The 18987-nt window shown below is 45.0% G+C and overlaps 1 protein-coding gene across 2 annotated transcripts in view; it reads right to left on the bottom strand.

Moving 5' to 3' along the window:
- Positions 1-11971: 11971 nt before the first annotated feature.
- The window catches only part of LOC137536451 (uncharacterized), a 38090-nt gene continuing 31074 nt past the window's right edge, over positions 11972-18987 (bottom strand). Inside the window, exons 6-8 of one of the 2 annotated variants that reach the window (XM_068258654.1) lie at positions 17908-18121; positions 14734-14896; positions 11972-12858 (exon numbers count right to left, since the gene is read on the bottom strand). In XM_068258654.1, the coding sequence (XP_068114755.1) occupies positions 12072-12858; positions 14734-14896; positions 17908-18121 (1164 nt within the window). In that variant the 3' untranslated portion in view covers positions 11972-12071. The remainder of the gene's footprint in view (positions 12859-14733; positions 14897-17907; positions 18122-18987) is intronic. The other variant, XM_068258655.1, reaches the window with a different exon arrangement.

Below are 18987 nucleotides of genomic sequence, written 5' to 3'. Positions count from 1 at the left end.
TTTTTTTTTCTTGCCCAATTAAGACAGTCAATCAGACAAAAATGTCTAATTGGGGAAAAAATGCACAAAAGTCGACCCACGAACAACATTTTGTGATTGGTAATGCTGGTTCTTGCTGATGTTGTTCGTAATGTCTGTGGCAGTGCGGTTTGGTTGTAAAGTGAATAGCCAGCTTAGCACTGATTGTTTCCTTACAGTGGCACCTGACAAGTACAGGGACATATTAGGCAGCCATCCTAATTCTTAAAGGGAACCTGAGGTGAGAGTGACATGGAGGCTGCAATATTTATTTCCTTTTAAACAATACCAACAACAACAAATAACATTTGTAGAGCGCTTTTCTCCCATAGGACTCAAAGCGCATAAGCATGGCTCAGACCATTGTGGTACAGAGGAAGAATTTTATAAGTCCGGAAATGCCAGGCTGAACAGGTGGCTTTTCAGTCTGGATTTGAATAGCTCCAGGGATGGTGCTGTCTTTACTGGGTGTGGCAGGGAGTTCCAAAGAGTAGGGGCAGCATGACAGAAGGCTCTATCTCCAGATTTTTTGAGGTGCACTCTGGGAGTGACCAAGTTTATAGAACTAGCTGATCTGAGGTTGTGAGAGGTGTGGTGCAGCTTCAGCAAGTCCTTCATGTATCCAGGGCCCAGATTGTGCAGGGATTTGAATGTCAGCAGTCCAATCTTGAAGAGTATTCTCCATTCTACTGGTAGCCAGTGCAGTGAGCGAAGGATCGGTGTAATGTGACAGTGGCGAGGCTGGTTTGTTAGCAATCTGGCAGCAGCATTCTGCACTAATTGCAGGCGACGCAGGTCCTTTTTGTGAAGGCCAGCATAAAGGGCATTGCAGTAATCCAGTCGTGATGTGATGAAGGCGTGAACTAGGGTTGGAAGATCCTCTGGGGGAATCAGATGTTTAATCTTTGCAATGTTCTTTAGATGAAAGTAGGAAGATTTAACTACAGATGAAATTTGGTTTCTGAAACTTAAATCCCCATCAATTAGTACGCCAAGGCTGCGCACAAGGTTGGAGCTGTTTATGTCCGAATTCCCACTCCTGATTGGTGTTGCTTTAGGATAGGGCTGTTTTGATGGCGAGCACTGGCTTTGGACAAAGAGGACCTCAGTTTTGTCAGCATTTAGTTTCAACCAGTTATCATTCATCCATGCCTGTAGCTCAGCTAAGCAAGAGTTTATTTTTGGAGTAGGGTCTGTTCCACCAGGTTTGAAGGACAGGTATAGCTGTGTGTCATCGGCGTAGCAGTGGTACGTCAGGCCATGTCGTTGGATAAGTGTACCGAGTGGCAACATGTAGATTGCAAACAGCAGAGGGGATAGGATTGATCCTTGTGGCACTCCGAATTGTAGAGGTGCAGGTTTGGACATTATAGGTCCTAGGGATACTCTCTGTGTTCTGTCAGTCAGGAATGATCTGAACCACTGGGGGACTGATCCACTGATGCCACAGTACTCCTGCAGTCTGTTAAGCAGGATTTCATGGTCAACTGTATCAAAAGCCGCTGAGAGATCCAACAGGATTAGGATGGAGCATTCCCCTCTGTCCCTTGCCATGAGCAGGTCGTTGCAGACTTGGATGAGGGCTGTTTCACAGCTGTGGTGTTTCTTAAAGCCAGATTGTAGAGGGTCCAGGATGTTGTTTACTGACAGTCTGGTTTCAAGTAGCAGATAGACAGCCTTTTCAATAACTTTACCTAAGAAGGGGAGGTTGGAGACAGGTCTATAGCTGCTCATTGCATCTGGATCCATGGAAGGTTTTTTAACTGCCTGGCAGTCCTCTGGATCCAGTGTATCTAATACTTTTAGCCATAGACCATGAACAAGCATGCAGCAGATCAGGTACTCTGACTCAGCTGACTCTGGATTAGCCATATGCTTTTCCAGGGTTTTGACACTACTAGAGTGACCAGATTTTTGTGGGTCCAACCTGGGACGGGGAGGGGGGGCGTGGGGGGGGGATGGGCGGCGCACAGCGCGCCTCGGCGAAAAGTGAGGAGGACTGAGGAGTGCGCAGCGCCGAAGACTGGGGAGGGGGCTGCGCGCCGCGTCGTAAAATGGGCGTGGCCGTGCCATTGTATGGGCGGAGCTAACGTAATGATGTAACACCGAGGCATAAGAAAGCAGTGTTTACGCCATGATGTGGACAAAGGAGACTTTGCATCATGGGTGTGCAGAGACTGTGTGATGCTAAAAGTATACCGTAACCACAAAGCAGCAAACATAGCCATCTATGACCATTAAATAATAAATGCAGTAACAGTTACCCCGGACACCAGAAAATAAACGCAAAGCGGGCAACATGTCAGTATAAAATAAATGCAATGCGGGCAACATGTCAGTACAAAATAAACGCAATGCGGGCAAACATGTCAGTACAAAATAAATGCAATGCAGGCAAACATTTCACCAGAAAATGAAACGCAATGCGGGCAAACATTTCACCAGAAAAGAAACGCAATGCGGGCAAACATTTCACCAGAAAAGAAATGCATTGCGGGCAAACATTTCACCAGAAAAGAAACGCAATGCGGGCAAACATTTCACCAGAAAAGAAACGCAATGCGGGCAAACATTTCACCTGGAAAAAAAAACGCAATGCGGGCAAACATTTCACCAGAAAAGAAACGCAATGCGGGCAAACATTTCACCTGGGAGAAAAAAAAACGCAATGCGGGCAAACATTTCACCAGAAAAGAAACGCAATGCGGGCAAACATTTCACCTTGAAAAAAACCGCAATGCGGGCAAACATTTCACCAGAAAAGAAACGCAATGCGGGCAAACATTTCACCTGGAAAAAAAAAACGCAATGTGGGCAAACATTTCACCTGAAAAAGAAAGCATTTACTCACCTGGCAGAAGTCTCCGGCCTCTGGCGCGCTGCTCCCGGGACCACCTTCCTCTTGCTCGTCTCCCGCGCTGACACGGCTACGGCAAGATGGCGCCCGAAGCCCTGTACTGAAGACACAAATAGTCTCCAGTACAGGGCTTCGGCAGCCATCTTGCCGTAGCCCTGTTCGCCTGCCGGTGTCGGAACAGACACCGGAAGAGGAGGCTGGAGCGGGCCTGCGGGCAATGAACTGGCACGGCGTCTATAGACGCCGCTGCCAGTTCATGAGGAGAGTGGCCAGAGTCCCGAGGCCGGGACGTCCCGCTGCTGAAAGCGGGACGTTTCCCGGGACCTCATGCAGCCTGGGACAGCGGACCCCGAATCCGGGACGCGTCCCGGGCAATCCGGGACGTCTGGTCACGTCACACTACACATGTTAGAAAATCAACAGGACTGCCAGGCAACTGGCATTGTTTACAAGGAAATAAATATGGCAGCCTCCATATCACTCTCATCTCAGGTTCCCTTTAAAGGTGCATAGCTCTCAACTGTCCCTCTTATGGAGGGACAGTCCCTCTTTTGGGGACTCTGTCCCTCTTTCTTCCTTATTTGTCCCTTTTTCAGAACTGATGTGCAGATCTATGTAAATATATGTATTTTATCTACTGAAAAAATGTATTTAATTGACTCTAAACTTCATTCACATTTAAATTGATAGAGTTCTTATTTTCAAATGTTAATATGAAGGAAAATGAACCGGGGTAGAAAGGACCAGTGTGGGTTGAATTACAAAACAACATATTTTTCTTCTGAAATCTTTGTGGTATGTGTGACTAGGAGTGTGACGGGGGCGTGATAAGCGGTGTGGCAGAGGAGGCGCTTAAGTGTCCCTCTTTCTTATCTCAAAAAGTTGAGAGGTATGAAGGTGACCTTTTGAAATACCAGGGAAATGGGCAAGGAGCTGATCAACTATGACCAGGGTCAAACTGTGATGACTGGATAAGGCTCAGTTCCCACTATAGCACAAACAGTTGACAGTTGACATATACTATTTTATAACTAGGATCTGTTCACACTTGTCAGTCGGATTTGTTGCGGTAAGCGAACGCATATTTGGGATCTGCAGAATTTTTCCCGGACAGCGAATGCTATCACATAGAAGCCTATGGTGGAAACACATCTGCTCCGGACTCCAACTAGACCAAAATGTACTATCAACCACATCTACACTGCCCAGTCTCACTGGGATTTGGAGACACCGTTGAGTGAGGAAACCTAGCCTTACTGGACCAGAGCATCTCTGAAATGTCAGGTCTTGCGTGGGGTGCTCTAGTAATAGAGAGTAAGATGCAATAATACCAGACTGCAGGAAAATTTAAAGTAAACATGTAACTGTGAAAAAGAAAAAGTTAGGTGTTTAGCTGAGTAGAGGGAAGTCTCTGGAGGGTCCACAGGCTTCACTTTTCCTACTTGACCTTACAGCCACTGGACGGAACGTTCTACTTGTTTGCAGACCTGGTTTCCTCCGTGTACAAGCATGTCTGTACTGCACATGCATGAGCAGCAGAACGGCCACAAGTACATATCCAGTAAGCTGTTCAGAGACTGCTTGGTCCTTGTATGGTTTAGAGGTGGACTGCATGGTCCTTGTATGGTTCAGAGGTGTGCTGCATACTCCTTGTATGGTCCAGAGGTGGACTGCATGGTTATTGCTTGGTTCAGGTGGAATGGTCCTTGTATGGGTCAGAGGTGGAATACATGCTCCTTGTATGGTTCTGATGGTGGTGGACTGCATTGTCCTTGTATGGTTCAGATGTGGACTGCATGGCTCTTTTATGGGACATGGAATGCATGGTCCTTGTATGGTTCAGATGTGGACTGCATGGCTATTTTATGGGACATGGAATGCATGGTCCTTGTATGGTTTAGAGGTTGGCCTCTTGGTTCTTACAGAAGGAGGTTGATAATGCCATGAATACTCCTAGGCATTTATTGGCTGTGTTTGGATATGGAGTGCTGTTATGTGCAGCTGTTTTACCTGGGTGTCTGGCTTTGCAGGTGGCAGGTGACAGTGCAGAAGGGAAAAGCAGTGGTTGATCAGAAACATCGGACACACAAGCAATGAATCACTTGTTTCAAAACTGACCAGCGATCTCTATTGATGAGTTGGAAATTTCCAGATGCCCTACAAGCAGCTGTCAGGGAGAGTGTACACTACACTCAAAGAATGGTTTCCTCAGGCAATACGGACAGTAAAATATTACAGACAAATATATGTGGCTCACAGGGCATCTGGGCCACCAATTTAGGAAAATATACGTCCAACGTTGGATTATGACACTGGATTATCAGCAGCACCGCAGCACTCTATACCCACAAATGTTTACGATAATTAGCAGTTTAACAGTTATTATACATTCAGGAACGCAATCCACGCAGGGAGAATTTACATGCATATTAAAGATGGCACCTATTGTCAAAAAATAATTATTTTATCTGGATTACCACGCCCTTCTGAGGAAGTGGGCAATTATATGCATTGGACAGTGTGTATTTTTCATCCGGAGGTTCTCAAACTGGATGCCGCGGTACCCTGGTGCACCTTGAACACCTCCCAGGGGTGCCTCGGCATGCATCCCCATCCTTTGTGCATCGCCATCAGGTAATGCAACCACACATTGATGTACAGTGCAACTGCATTACCCGCCAGTTAAAATGGAGAATCAATTTTAAGATCTGCCTGCTGACATTCAAGGCTCTACACCACATGGGACGGGACCCAAATACATAGCAGATCTATTGGAACTTTATGCCCCTCCACACACCCTCCGCTCTGCCAACAAGATGAAGCTGGTTATTCCCAAGATACACTTAACATTTGGTGCTCGGGCCTTTTTCTATGCAGTCCCTACTCTATGGAACTCACTTCCACAATCAGTACGAAAGGCTCCTTCTCTGGACAGCTTTAAAAAAAGGCTAAAAACTCACCTCTTTTCCCGAGCCTTTGAGACTGTATAATGCAGGGTCACAGCGCTTTGAGTCCCCAGGGAGAAAAGCGCTATATAAATATTATTGTTATGAGCGCCCTCATCCAGATACGTTTAAGAACCACTGTTTTACGTTGTACTTTCCTGATCTTCTGATTACCGTATGAAGCTTTATTATCAATATATGTGCATACACCTAGGATTGCAGATTGTTTTATAAGACTGGAATAAACAGAAATTATTTTTTTAGATGACGTTGTTAAAAATTATCTATGGGGCTGATTCACTAAAGTTCGGTAAAGTTGTGTTGCCCTGGCAGCGCATGGTAATTTCACGGATACTAACACTTGGTCTGTTAACTTGGCAACACCCACATTGCCAGCAATGTAGGCATTATCAAGGTAATGTGAGTTGTGCTGTTTGCGTCATGTGCATTGTGTACCTGGGATTAGTATTGGTAAAACTGTTGTGCACTACCTGTGTGGATACCATTCTTTTAAAGGGAACCTTAACTGAGAGGAATATGGATGTTTCCTTTTAATCAATGCCAGGTGCCTGGCTGTCCTGCTGATCTCTTTGGCTGCAGTGGTGGCTGAATAACACACCTGAAACAAGCATGCAGCTAATCCCGTCAGACTTCAGTCAGAGCACCTGATCTGCATGCTTGTTGAGGGGCTGTGGCTAAAAGTATTAGGCTGCATTTCCACTTGAGCGGTGGGAATCGTTGCGGGAAAAATTTGCATGCAAATGCGAATTTCACATGCGGGTCTATGCGAATTTTTATGCAGATTCGCATGGATGACGATGTATGCGAATTTAACCATGGCAGTGCTGGTGTGATTTTCCATTGTTTCTATGCGAATTCGCATGAAACCGCATGCAAATTTCCTATTAAATACATTATATGCTATTCGCATAGCGGTATGCGAATTCTGATGGCTCTGCCATGCGAATTTTTCCTGCACAGAAAAACGCAAAGGAATCCTGACAAGTGGAAACAGTCCCATTCACTTGTATTGCTATGCGAATTTGCATGCGAATTCACGATAGTGGAAATGGGCCCTTAGAGACACAGGATAAGCAAGAGAGTCTGGCAACTGGTATTATTTTAAAAGGAAAAAGCCATATCCTTCTCAGTTTAGGTTCTCTTTAAGCAATACCAGCTGCCTGGCTGATCCTCTGCCTCCAATACTTTTAGCCATAGCCCCTGAACAAGCATGCAGCAGATCAGAGGTTTCTGACATTATTGTCAGATCTGACTGGATTAGCTGCATGCTTGTTTCTGGTGTGATTCAGACACTACTGCAGCCAAACAGACCAGCAGGGCTTCCAGGCAACTGGTATTGTTTAAATGGAAATACATATGGCAGCCTCCATGTTCTTCTCACTTCACCTGTCCTTTATGCCATTAACCCTGAACAAGCATGCAGATCAGATGTCTATGACAAATATGACAAGATTACCTGCATGCTTGTTTCAGGTGTGTGATTTAGACCCCACTGATCAGAAAGATCAGCAGGGCTGCCAGGCAACTGGTATTATTAAAAGGAAATAAATATGGCAACTTCCATAGGACTCACGCCTCAGGTTCCTTTGGTCAATGAGCTGTTCACATTATGGGCTTGATTCACTAAACCATGATAACTGATATCACGGTTCACGTTATAACGCACGTAACGTTTTGCGCGTACAAACGTGAATTTTCGTTATTACATTATTTCGTGTTATTACGGTTTATTGAGTCAAGCCCAATGTGTGATTTCTGCTTGGAAAATGTTTGGACTGCCAGCAGTATTTTTTTTTTTTTTTTTTCAGATACTGCATATTTTTTTTTTTTTTAAATAGTGGCTGGAAAGTGTAATGGTTAAAGGACTTACGAGGCGAAATTGCTAAAAAAAAAAAAAAAAAGTAAATTACCTGCCTCATCTTTTATGGCACAGAGGACCCCATCCGCGCCCTCCGTGCCGATCCGCCGGGTCCCCCCGCTCATTAGCCCCTTGGGCCGGCTGCCAACCCCACGGCCCGGGCTCTCCTGCTTCTCGCAACATGGCCGCTTCCTCTGGCCGCGGCTGCGTCCGCCTGGCCGCGAGTGCGGCTGCGCAGCTCTAGGGCCAACCCCCCTGATCCACGCTGCGTAGCGGCCATAGAGCTTTGCAGCCGCACTCGCGGCCAGGCGGACGCAGCCGCGGCCAGAGGAAGCGGCCATGTTGCGAGAGGCAGGAGAGCCTGACCCGGGCCGTGGGGTCGGCAGCCGGCCCGGGGGCTAATGAGCGGGGGGACCCGGCGGATCGGCGCGGACGGCTTCCTCCGTGCCATTAAAGATGAGGCAGGTAATTTACTTTTTTAAGCAATTTCGCCTTGTAAGTCCTTTAAGGCTCTGCCTCTGACACAGGAGACTTGGGTTCAAATCTCGGCTCTGCCTGTTCAGTAAGCCAGCACCTATTCAGTAAGGAGTTCTTTAAGCGAGACTCCCTAAGGGCTCGTTTCCACTATCGCGAATCCGCATGCGTCCAACGCATGCGGATTCGCACATGTAATGCAAGTGGATGGGCCTGTTCCCACTGTAGCGTTGTTGAGGTGCGTTTTTTTCAGCGGTGAAAAAACGCACAAAAGAGCCGCAGAATTCGCCTGCGAGTGGAATGCATGCGAATCGCCGCTAATGTAGTTAATAGGAAATTCGCATGCTGTTTTGGTATGCGAATTGTCATGCAAATTCACATGCGAATTTGCATGAAATCAATGGAAAAGCACACCGGCATTGCCTTGGTTAAATTCGCATACATCGTTATCTATGCGAATTTTCATGCGAATTATTCGCATGCACGCACATGCGAATTGTGCCGCAGCGATTTCGCAACGTAATAGTGGAAACGAGCCCTAACACTGTTGCTGCCTACTGAGTGCGCTCTAGTGGCTGCCTCACAAGCACTTTGAGTCTGACAGGAGAAAAGCGCTATACAAAAAAAAGGAATTATTATTATTATAAAAGAAAAAGTGACAGTCCACAACAATAAGCAAAAAATACAATCCACAAAAAGTTATAACAAGCACATAACTGGATTGCAAATGTATTTTAAGGCACTAGGGCCCGTATGCAATTCCCTTTTTCTCCTGACTTTCTCCTAGGTGATATTTTTACAACTTGTCATAAAACAAGCCAGCAAGCAAGAAAATACTCCAAATAAATTTCATAGTACTTTTTCACCAACTTTCGGGTAATTTTTCTGTTGTAAAAAGCTGAAAACTTAGATGACAGAAAAGATGAAAATAATGATCTCATAGGAGATAACTCAAGTGAAAAACATTCATTGCATATGGGCCTAGGTGTCTGAAAAATCTAATTGGTGGGAACCAACCCTGAAAAGTAATTTCTGTACCAACCTTCTCATTCCACAAACAGAAAGTCCCGCAGTGACCGCAAGATAGAGGTGGCCGTCATCTTTTGCTCATTAAATGTGATGAATGACCCCCACTGAATTGAACCCCAAGTTAAAATAACAATGCATGAAATTGTTTATTACCATATTAATTTATAAATTATTCAGCCTATGTCTGCCCATTGTAAAATCTTTCCTCACCCTGATTTATATTCTGCAATTTATCACTGGTGGCGACATCTTTAGTGCTGTCAGGTGCATCACTGTGGAATGTTTGTTTATTCGAGAGTTCTGAAGCCAGTACAAAATATACCTGGTTTCCCAGAATGCACTGGGAGGTGAATTATACAAAGCACAGTGGTGTAGTGGTTAGCATTCTAGCCTTGCAGCACTGGGTCCCCGATTTGAATCCCAGCCAGGGCACTATCTGTACAGAGTTTGTATGTTCTCCCTGTGTTTGCACGGGTTTCTTATGGGCGCTCCAGTTTCCTCCCACCGCCCAAAAACATACAGATAAGTTAGAGCTAATTTTAGGGGGAAGCCAAATAGCCTACGATAAATACACTACACAATATAGACATATGACAATGGGAGGGATTAGATTGTGAGTCCCTCTGAGGGACAGATAAGTGACAAGACTATATACTCCGTATAGCACTGTGGAAGATGTCAGCGCTATATAAATACAAATACAAAAAAATAATAATAATAGCTGAACAGCCTAGGCTAAGCATCACTGGGAGGGCAGGGCTTTATACCAATATACTGAAATATATAGGAAGTGTTTCTGATGCTGAAACCAGGCTAAGTACCATAAAAGTGGGTATCCTGAATAACTTTCTGCATTCTACTGTATGTCACTACAGGGCCTCTTTGAGTCACATGGGCATGAGACATTTGAGATCATGGTGGTTTTTACTCAGCTCTGGTCATCACATCACCCAGCCTATACTTGCATGTTCACTACACCACACGATATCCTGGTGACAGTGACTATACAGCTGCATCAGGCCAGTTTTGGCCATAGGACAACTGTAGCAGGAGGGATATGGAGGCTGCCATGTTTATTTCCCTTTAAGCAATACCAGTTGCCTGGCTGTCCTGCTGATCCTCTGCCTCTAATACTTTTGGCCATAGACCCTGAACAAGCATGCAGCAGATCAGTTGTTTCTTATGCCCAATCTACACGATACGATTCTTTGTGCAATTCGATTACGATTCTATTTATGATCCAATTAAATCCGACATGTTCAATCGGATTTGATTCAAAACAAGGGCAAATCGAGTTGAATCGAATCCCAATCGGACATGTCGGATTTAATCGGATCGTAAACAGAATCGTAATCAAATTGCACAAAGAATCGTATCGTGTAGATGGGGCTTAACATTATTGTCAGATCTAACAAGATTAGCTGCATTTGTTTCAGGTGTGATTCAGACACTACTGCAGCCAAATAGACCAGCAGGGCTGCCAGGTAACTGGTATTGTTTAAAAGGTAATACATATGGCAATTAAGCCAATTAAGCCTCACCCAGGATGATTGGAGCATCTTCAAGCTGCATACATGTGCATAATCCTGCATGAACTAGGAAATATTTGCATTTTAATGATCATCCCTAGACGCGGATTTATGAGGCACGTATGCTTCCCGACGTTTTCTGAGCGTTTTACAATTTTGTGTTAGCGTTTTTGTAAGCGCTTTTTTTTGCTATTTGCGATTTTGGAGTGATTTAGGCTTCTTACCTTTGGCTTCCGACCACATCCTCTGAGATTTTCCACAGTGCGGAACATCTTGTATTTTTTAATAATACTTTGCACTGTAGCCACTAGAACTTGAAAACATTCAGAAATGGCTTTGTAGCCCTTTCCTGACTTGTGAGCAGCTACAATGCGCAGCCGCAGATCCTCACTGAGCTCCTTTGTCTTAACCATGACTGTCCACAAACCAACTGCAGAGAGCTGCTGTTTTTCACCTGTAGAGTTGATTAAAAAAGCTGTTCCCAATTAATCAGGGTAATTAGGATGCTTTAGAACAGCTTGGACTATTTGGAATTGTATAGAACTTTGGATTTTCCCACAGACTGTGACAATTTGTAAAGGGTATGAATAATTTTGGACTGGACATTTTTTGCTTAAATGTAAATATAAGCTGAGAATTTTTTTTTCCCACAATAATGCCTCTTGTAGGTCGTCTTATCTTTTGGGAGACACCTACGTCATTTCCCATCAAAAAATGACTTGCTGGTTGAATAACAGTAACTTTAAGTCAAAATTTGCCAGGGGTATGAATAATTATGGGCAGCACTGTATGAACATACTTTAACTCAATTACATTTGCCTCAGCAATAGGTAAGACATTTGCGCCCACTGATGGCAAATATATTAGTATAGTCAACTGTACAAATATAAATAGTTTATGGCTAATGCAACCACATGTTATTGCTAAACCATTTATTCCGAAATGTGTAGAGGCTTTTTTGGCCATTTTTATTTATTTATTTATTTATTTATTTATTGCCATTATTTTTTTTTGTCACAAAATGGCTCAAAAAGTCAACTTACTATCCAGAAAATTTGTAACATTTCAACATTTTACAGAAATATTTGTTTCAAAGGATTGTAAGAGCAAACGTGTGTGATCATTCTGTTACAATTTATCCCAATTTTTTTTTATTTTACGGTTTTGACCATCTACTGGAAAGGTTATAGCCTACACTTCTAAGGAGAGATACTTCTTTCACACAGGCAATATGCCCTACTGGACGTCTTCTTATTACCATACGGTAATTTTTTTTATTAACGTAAACACACAATTTTGAACATATGTATGAAAAAAACAAGCTGTTTTTACATGTCATGTTAGAAAAGTAACTGGGACATGTTTCTAGCTTCACTGTTTGGAGAATTGTCATCTGCTATGTTTTGGCTAGTTTGTTGGGCACTTAAGTCAGTAAAAACTGCTCTTTCAGGTGAGCTGTCATGTGGAGTGGAATGTCTTGGGTTCATAGGTGGTGGCATATGAGGATAGTATGGGTTAGGATGCCTCTGAGTAGCATGCTGCATTGGTGGATATGAGTAGTTCTGCTGCTCAAACATATGTTGTCCATAATATGGTTGATGTTGTGGAGGTCCATATGGAGCAGGAGGGTGAGGCATGTGTCCATGTCCATAATAGTATGGTTCCTGTGGTACAGTAGGTAGTTCTTGTGGCACAAATTTTTCTAGTGTGTCTATTAAGGCACGTTTGGCTGCCAATTGCCTGTCTGGTGGTACTTTCTGCAAAGAAGGTAATAAACTCATAAGAAACTGAGTACATGGTTCATTCAACTCAGCTATTTTCTTATCTCTTTTCTCCATGTGTGTTACTGCCTTTTCAATGGAAGTGATAAGTTTTTGGTCATATGCTGCACGAGATATTCCTCGACCTGCTCTTCTTAAAGTAGAATTTGTTTGGTATCTATACGACACATTTCTAGTACATGGTGGCCTGGAACTAGTACTTGGACTGTTTGGCGAGTGCACTGGTGTGCTTTCCTCACAATCTTGCACAGATGTAGCACTGGTTTCCACAGACAATCGTTCACTTATTTCCAAATCTGTGTCAATGTTTTCAGTGGCATCATCATTGGGTAGATTATCCTCTGTACTGTAAAAAAAAAAAATAATACAAAAAAAACTAGTTTAGAAAATATATGGGAGATGAATATTTAGTTTGACGTATTATTTCTAAATTTGAATATACATGTTGCCTGGCACTCATGCATATGTATTTTAAAGTCAGATTATGTTCAACAGACCAAAAATAAAACATGTATAGATAGCTAATCTGATTATTACCAAAGAACAAGTTACATCAAAAATTGTATTATTACTGAAAGTAAGAAAGGTAGACTTTGTAGCCTACAGACAGCCAGGCAACATGTATTTATTTAAAACTTACCGTATTTGTTGCCGTATAAAAGACGCACCTTTTCTCCCCCAAAAAATAGGGGAAAAAAGTCCCTGCGTCTTTTATACGGCAACGGCAGGGAATCCCTGACATATAAACGCCCGCCGATACGGACCGCGACCTGCCGCCACGTCGGGAATTCCCTGCCTGTGCGTGTAAACTGTGGCTGCACCTGACGTGTGCCTTTGCCCTCTCCCGATGCCTGTTATGTGTTCGGCTGCGTGTCCCCCGCGAGTGTATACTATGCCCGCTCCCGCCGTGTGCCTTATCTACCTCCCCCATGTGGTTGCTGCCCCCCCCCCCCCCCCCCGGGTGTTAATCTGCCCGCGAGGATTGGAGACTTCCTGCACAGCCGCGCATCTCGCTCTAGTGATCGGCATGGGATGATTGCATCATTATCACATGCCGATCACTAGAGCGAGATGCGCGGCTGTGCAGGAAGTCTCCAATCCTCGCGGGCATGGCGGAGAGGTAAGCCAGCTGCAGATTAACACCCTGGGGGGGCCAGCAATCACCTGGGGGAGGGAGATAAGGCACACGGCGGGAGCGGGCATAGTATACACTCGCGGGGGACACGCAGCCGAACACATAACAGGCATCGGGAGAGGGCAAAGGCACACGTCAGGTGCAGCCACAGTTTACACACACACACACACACACACACACACAAGCACAAGCACATAGGGCAGGCATGAGGGACACATGAGGCATTCATAGGTGACACAGAGGACACATGGAGGACACAGGCACATCGGGCAGGCATGAGAGACACAGAGGACACAGGGCATGCATGGGTGACACAGAGGACACATGGGGAACACAGGCACATGGGGCAGGCATGAGGGACACAGAGGACACATGGGGCATGCAGGGTTGCCACAGAGGACACATAGGGCATGCATGAGGGACACATAGGGCAGGCACGGGTGACACATGGGGCATGTATGAGGGACACAGAGGACACATGGGGCAGGTATTGGGGACACAGAGGACACATGGGGAGACAATGGGACACAGGAGGACAGACATGGGAAACACAATGGTGGAGACATGAGGACACCATTTGAGGGATAACATGTAAAAGACGCTCCTGGAATATGGACGCACCAGGTTTAGTATATTTTATTTTCTCTGTTTTTTGCCCTCTAAACCTGGGTGCGTCTTATATTCCGGAGCGTCCTAGTTACATAGTTACATAGTTATTTTGGTTGAAAAAAGACATACGTCCATCGAGTTCAACCAGTACAAAGTACACCACCAGTCTGCTCCCTCACATATCCCTGTTGATCCAGAGGAGGGCGAAAAAAAAAAAACTTACAAGGCATGGTCCAATTAGCCCCAAAAGGGAAAAATTCCTTCCCGACTCCAGATGGCAATCAGATAAAATCCCTGGATCAACATCATTAGGCATTACCTAGTAATTGTAGCCATGGATGTCTTTCAACGCAAGGAAAGCATCTAAGCCCCCTTTATACGGCGCAAAATATGGTACATGTTAAGGCACAATACATACGTTACATTCTATGGGTAGTAAGTAGTGAAAAGTCACAATAATAAGTTTAAAAAACTTACGGCACAGACTTGTGATATGTCCTTAAAAACTCAAGGAATGCAGTAAATTTGTATTTCCTCCTGTTTGTAGCCCTGGCACCACTTCTTTCCTCACTTATCTGTTTATCCAATTCACGACGGTAATTGTCACGAACAGATTTCCAACGTTTTTTCAATTGTTCAACTGCAAATCAATCAATAATACATAAATTATGATTTTAATATTGTTTCATTTTAGATTTTTGGCTACAGGACACATATGTGCAGCACTGCATTTTGAGTTTCGCTTGGGAAAGTCTGATTTAAAATATAGTGTTGGACACCTGTAAAAAGATCTGGCAAGAACTTCAGCAAGACTTTATGCCTTTCCCAGATCAGGCAAAATGGGAGAAAACATTGATTTGTTGTGGCAGAAGCACCATTTACCTAATTGCCTGGGTGCTGTGGATGGAAAGCACGTCAGAATGGTTATGCTTGCATCCTCTGGCAGCCAATATTTCAATTATAAGCAATTTGTTTCAATTGTCTTAACCCTCCTGGCGGTCTATTAAAAACCGCCAGGGGGCAGGTTTTTAATAGACCGCCGGTTTTAAATAGAAAGCAGGTTTTTTTTAGTTTTTTTTTTTTTTTTAAATCATGTAGCGAGCCTAGGGCGATCGGTGTGCACACGCAGCTAGCGAAGTGCTAGCTGCGTGTAGCAAAAAAAACAATTATGCAAATCGGCCCAGCAGGGCCTGAGAAATCCTCCTGCGCGGCTTACCCCGAACGTTACCGCCAGGAAGGTTAAATGATACACATGTGACATGATGAGATAGACATGTGTATGTACAGTGCCTAGCACACAAATAACTATGCTGTGTTCCTTTTTTTCTTTCTTTGCCTGAAAGAGTTAAAGATCAGGTATGTAAGTGGCTGACTCAGTCCTGACTCAGACAGGAAGTGACTACAGTGTGACCCTCACTGATAAGAAATTCCCTTTTTTACCTCTTTATTGCTCTCAGAAGCCATTTTCTGCTAGGAACGTGTTTTATAGTTGGAATTTCTTATCGGTGAGGGTCACACTGTAGTCACTTCCTGTCTGAGTCAGGACTGAGTCAGCCACTTACATACCTGATATTTAACTCTTTCAGGCAGAGAAAGAAAACAAGAAACACAGCATAGTTATTTGTGTGCTAGGCACTGTACCTACACATGTCTATCGCATCATGTCACTTCGGGTATCCTTTAATGGCTGTGGTGGATGTAGAATATAAATTTGTGTATGTTGATGTGGGTGCCTATGGCAGCTGTAGTGACTCGGCTGTATTATGCCCCAGTCGTTTCAGAATGAAAATGGCCAACTGACCATTCCTGGGCCAAGCCCTTGGCCAAATGAAGAATCGCCACCGTATCCATGCACCTTTATTAGGGATCAGGCATTTGCACGGTCTGAAAATGTCATGAGGCCATTTTCGCAAAGAGCCATGGGAAGTGAAAAAAAATACTTAATTTACCGCCTCAGCAAAGCAAGAAAAGTAGTAGAATGCGCATTTGGGATCTTAGCTAACAAATGGCGCATTTATCATACTGCCATCAAGATGTATCCCACAAATGCAGTGACTGTGGTAAAGGCAACCTGCATAATACATAACTATGTGCGAACAATGGAAGGGCCCATTGTTGGTGAGGATGTGATCTCTCCCACATTTAGAAACATTGGTGGTTCAATGTTGAGAGGAACATATACTCACTATTTTCAAACACCACGGGGTGCACAACCATTGTAAACAGCACTACCTTGATATTGTGTGTTTTTGCTTGCTATCAGGGGAATAACAATAGAGGCTGCAGCCCCTGCACTCGTGGGGGGGGGGCCGGAGGGGTCGCAGCATGAGGAGAGAGCATGGCCGCACATCGGCGGGAAGCCCCCCCCCCCCCCCCCCCCTCACCTCGGGCTCTCCCCTCAGCACGCTCCTCTCCTGCAATTATCAGTGGTAGCAGGCGGTGGCAGGAACACATACCTCCCTGCGTTCCACACGCCAAACGTTCCGCTCTCTAAGTGTCTGACGCTACTTCCTGTTTAAACAGGAAGTAGCGTGAGGCACTTAGAGATGGGACCTCCGTGGTGGATGGAGGTATGTGTTCCTGCCGCTGCCCACTGCCACTGATAATTGAAGGTGGGGAGCGCGCTGAGGGGAGAGCACGAGGTGAGGGAGGAGGTGGAGTGTGACTCCTCCCCCCAAAACGGCACTTACTGGGCCCGGAGCCCATACAAATTTTTGCAGGAGGGCCTGGTGATTTCTAGTTACGCCCCTGCTTGCTATTATATTGATGTGTTATTATTGTAGGATTATCCGTTCTTTAAAGAGAACCTGAGGTGGGATTTTATTATGCTAGTGGGGCACAGAGGCTGGTTGTGCACACTAACACCAGCCTCTGTTGCCCCATGGTGTGCCTCCAGGACCCCCCTGCGCGCCGCTATACCCCAGCAGTGCTGGCGACACGCAGCGTGTCGCCAGCACAAGGTTTACCTAAGCGCTGTCTGTCAGCGCCACTCCCCCACCTCCTCCGCATCGGCGCTACCCGCCCGCGTCACTTCCCTCCCGCTGATTGGAGGGAAGTGACGCGGGCGGGTAGCGGCGATGTGGAGGAGGTGGGGGAGCGGCGCTGACAGACAGCGCTTAGGTAAACATTGTGCTGGCGACACGCTGTGTGTCGCTAGCACTGCGGGGGGTATAGCGGCGCGCAGGGGGGTCTTGGAGGCACACCATGGGGCAACAGAGGCTGGTGTTAGTGTGCACAACCAGCCTCTGTGCCCCACTAGCATAATAAAATCCCACCTCGGGTTCTCTTTAAGTTATTCAAATATATGATTTGAATCAAATCTGATTTGTGTTTTCATATTATAAACAATTACATACATTTCAGTACTATTAAGAAATCTAGACACAGAGGCCCAATAAAAAAAATATTATTTTTGATATAACATGCTCACAAATCCCCCCCCAAAAAAACAAACAAAAGAAAAACAGGAGGAGGAGGCACAGATGTGTGTTTGTCTAACTTGGATGAGGCCTAATTTGCAATATAAGCATGTTGTATGAGTAATAATATTGCCTTCTTCAATATGACAGTGGCATTACACAGTAGAGAAAATGAACCATTCACCTAATGTATGAAAACAAAAGATTAGGGGGAAGATTAGAAGGTACTTACTTTTTTCAGCTTTATCTTTTTCTGACAACTCATCCCAGATGTTCTCAGCAAACTCTGCGGCAATATCAGCCCACACCAGATTGTTCCTGGCTGTATCTTTGTATCCAGGGTTTCTTTTATCATAGAACTCAGGATGCATCTGAACCTTGGCTATTAATTCCGCGGTTGTGAACCATTTTTTCCCACTCAAGATGAAGTTTGATTTCTCCTTCTCCTAAACAAACAGAAAGTCAATTCAAATTGACACTTACAAAAAAGCGCTCACAAAATTGCTTCTCTAATTGCTTTTTCAAGCATTTTGTGCTTTGCCTATACCTTACATTGAAGCCAAAGCTCAGAAAATGGTACAGGAGCCGAGTTTGAGATTGGAAAGAAATCGAAACGCTCAAGTGAGAACACTCTCATAGAAAGTCATTGCGCAATCACTTTTAGAGCGATTTCTAAAATCGACAGTGCTTAAAAAACCCGCTCATAGTGTGAACAAGCCCTTAAAGTGTACCTGAGACAACGAGGGAGCAATCAGCCCCCTTCGGCCTGATTGCTCCCTCGTTGCTGTTCTCTGCCTCCTGCAGCCTCTGCCGGCCCAGTAATTCAGCCAGTTGGCGCATGTGCAGCCCGGCTGCCATCGCACTCTCACGGCCGGGAGCATTCTGTGCAGCAGAAATCTCTGGGCAAAGGGAGCGCGGTGGGGGAGCGCGCACGGCCGGTCATGCACAGTAGGCCCCCGACTCCCGAATTTACCGAACCAGATCGCAGAAACTGCAGGAGGCGGAGAACAGTGACGAGGGACTGTTCAGCGCAAAGGGGGCTGAAGGAAGCCCTAGGTATGTATAAAAAGTTTTAAATCCTCTCTCTCAGGTTCCCTTCAACAAAGCAAATACGTAGGGTAAAGCCTCCCACTGGATAAGAACTCATGGGATAAGTACTGCATGGATGGTTGCATTATCCACCCAAAGAATAAGATAAGCTAATTGTGACAATGTGTAGCAACTGAGGTCCGAGTACTGGTGATCTGCAGTATCACCAGTAATACGGATACTATATCTGATTATCTGGTGACCTGCAGAATCACCAATAATG

Source organism: Hyperolius riggenbachi, chromosome 10 (genome assembly GCF_040937935.1).
Source record: "Hyperolius riggenbachi isolate aHypRig1 chromosome 10, aHypRig1.pri, whole genome shotgun sequence".
In the NCBI taxonomy this organism is placed as follows: Eukaryota; Metazoa; Chordata; class Amphibia; order Anura; family Hyperoliidae; genus Hyperolius; species Hyperolius riggenbachi.
Note: the sequence above shows the minus strand (reverse complement) of the source record. Positions and strands in the feature narration are given on the sequence as shown.